The sequence below is a fragment of the Carassius carassius genome, unplaced genomic scaffold (genome assembly GCF_963082965.1).
Source record: "Carassius carassius unplaced genomic scaffold, fCarCar2.1 SCAFFOLD_75, whole genome shotgun sequence".
NCBI lineage: Eukaryota > Metazoa > Chordata > Actinopteri > Cypriniformes > Cyprinidae > Carassius > Carassius carassius.
In genome coordinates, this window is record NW_026775017.1 from 152,501 (window position 1) to 154,686 (window position 2,186).

Genomic DNA, 2,186 nt, shown 5'->3' on the forward strand with positions numbered 1-2,186 from the left:
TCTAGTAAATGCCATCTGCAGAGAGAGAGACAGACCTCTGAGTCCAGGTGAGCTTCCAGGTCCACCATCAGGAAGATGTAATCCACCGGGATCGAGGACACGAAGTCCACGAGGAACCAGCTCTTCAGATAGCGCTGGCAGATGGCCTTGGGGTCCAGCAGGATCTCCGTACTGTCCTCTTTCACGATCCCGGTGCGGAAGTTCAGAACCAAATCCACCAGGAAGAGTGTGTCCGACACCACATTGAAGATGATCCATGGAGGAGTGTTCTCATCCTTAAAGAAAGTGATTCCCACAGGGAGGACGATGAGGTTTCCCACCATCAGCAGCAGCATGAGGAGATCCCAGCAAAACCTGCACGCAGTTGGACCGTTTGAGCATATGCATTAAATAATACACACTACTCTACATAGTAAGAAAACAAAACTGTACACTTATGCACTAGTGTCTGTGAAAGTATTGTTGTGTAAATGTGAATCTGCAGGTTACTACACATACTGAAACACATGTGACACTGGTCTGCGTCTCAATATATGAGCACATGAACTTCATCTGAGAGTCATTCCCAAGCATTTCACCATTTACTTTCTTAAAATGATCAGGAGATAGACCCAGAAACTCAAAGATCCTGCCAAAATAAAGGTTTAGCTTGACAAAATTGTTACAAAATGTATCAATACAGTAAAGTAGATTAATTAATAATAATAATAATAATAATAGTTTATAAAAATCTTTTTAAAGAATAAAACTATATTTCTTCCATGTTTAAACAGTAAACTTAAATTGTGCAAACCTTTGTTATGCCAAACAATTAAAGGAATTTCCACTATTCCAAGTCTTCTGTCTCTGTTCATATTTCAGTCACTCTGTGTCTGCCTGTAAAAGTCTTATTATCTCTGTCTGTGGTTATGAGATCAATATTATTCATCATCTCCCTATGAGAGATTCAGAGCTACATGGAGTGATAATACAATAATGCAAGAATCCAGCAGAGGCTTACACACCACAACACTGTGTGAATTTGAGTGTGTGTGAGTGATCGTGTGACTGCGTGTGAGTGAGAGTGACTGCATGTGAGCGAGTGATCGTGTGACTGCATGTGAGTGAGAGTGAGTAAGTGTGACTGCATTGTGTGACTGCAGTGTGTGAGTGTGACTGCGTGTGAGTGTGTGAGTGTGACTGCATGTGAGCGAGTGTGAGTGTGACTGCATGTGAGTGAGAGTGACTGCATGTGAGTGAGAGTGACTGCATGTGAGCGAGTGTGAGTGTGACTGCATGTGAGTGAGAGTGACTGCATGTGAGCGAGTGTGAGTGTGACTGCGTGTGAGTGAGAGTGACTGCATGTGAGCGAGTGTGAGTGTGACTGCATGTGAGTGAGAGTGACTGCATGTGAGCGAGTGTGAGTGTGACTGCATGTGAGTGAGAGTGACTGCATGTGAGCGAGTGTGAGTGTGACTGCATGTGAGTGAGAGTGACTGCATGTGAGCGAGTGTGAGTGTGACTGCGTGTGAGTGAGAGTGACTGCATGTGAGCGAGTGTGAGTGTGACTGCATGTGAGTGAGAGTGACTGCATGTGAGCGAGTGTGAGTGTGACTGCGTGTGAGTGAGAGTGACTGCATGTGAGCGAGTGTGAGTGTGACTGCATGTGAGTGAGAGTGACTGCATGTGAGCGAGTGTAAGTGTGACTGCGTGTGAGTGAGAGTGACTGCATGTGAGCGAGTGTAAGTGTGACTGCGTGTGAGTGAGAGTGACTGCATGTGAGCGAGTGTGAGTGTGACTGCGTGTGAGTGAGAGTGACTGCATGTGAGCAAGTGTGAGTGTGACTGCGTGTGAGTGAGAGTGACTGCATGTGAGCAAGTGTGAGTGTGACTGCGTGTGAGTGAGAGTGACTGCATACAATAATGCAAGAATCCAGCTGAGGCTTACACACCACAACACTGTGTGAATTTGAGTGTGTGTGAGTGATCGTGTGACTGCGTGTGAGTGAGAGTGACTGCATGTGAGCGAGTGATCGTGTGACTGCGTGTGAGTGAGAGTGACTGCATGTGAGCGAGTGATCGTGTGACTGCGTGTGAGTGAGAGTGAGTAAGTGTGACTGCATTGTGTGACTGCAGTGTGTGAGTGTGACTGCGTGTGAGTGTGTGAGTGTGACTGCATGTGAGCGAGTGTGAGTGTGACTGCATGTG

General features: G+C 46.3%; 1 protein-coding gene across 1 annotated transcript in view; it reads right to left on the reverse strand.

The window, feature by feature from the left end:
- The window catches only part of LOC132134190 (potassium/sodium hyperpolarization-activated cyclic nucleotide-gated channel 3), a 9,178-nt gene extending 8,820 nt beyond the window's left edge, over window positions 1-358 (reverse strand). The window contains exon 1 of the mRNA XM_059546980.1: window positions 36-358. Within this exon, the coding sequence (XP_059402963.1) occupies window positions 36-335 (300 nt within the window). The 5' untranslated portion in view covers window positions 336-358. The remainder of the gene's footprint in view (window positions 1-35) is intronic.
- Window positions 359-2,186: the final 1,828 nt, after the last annotated feature.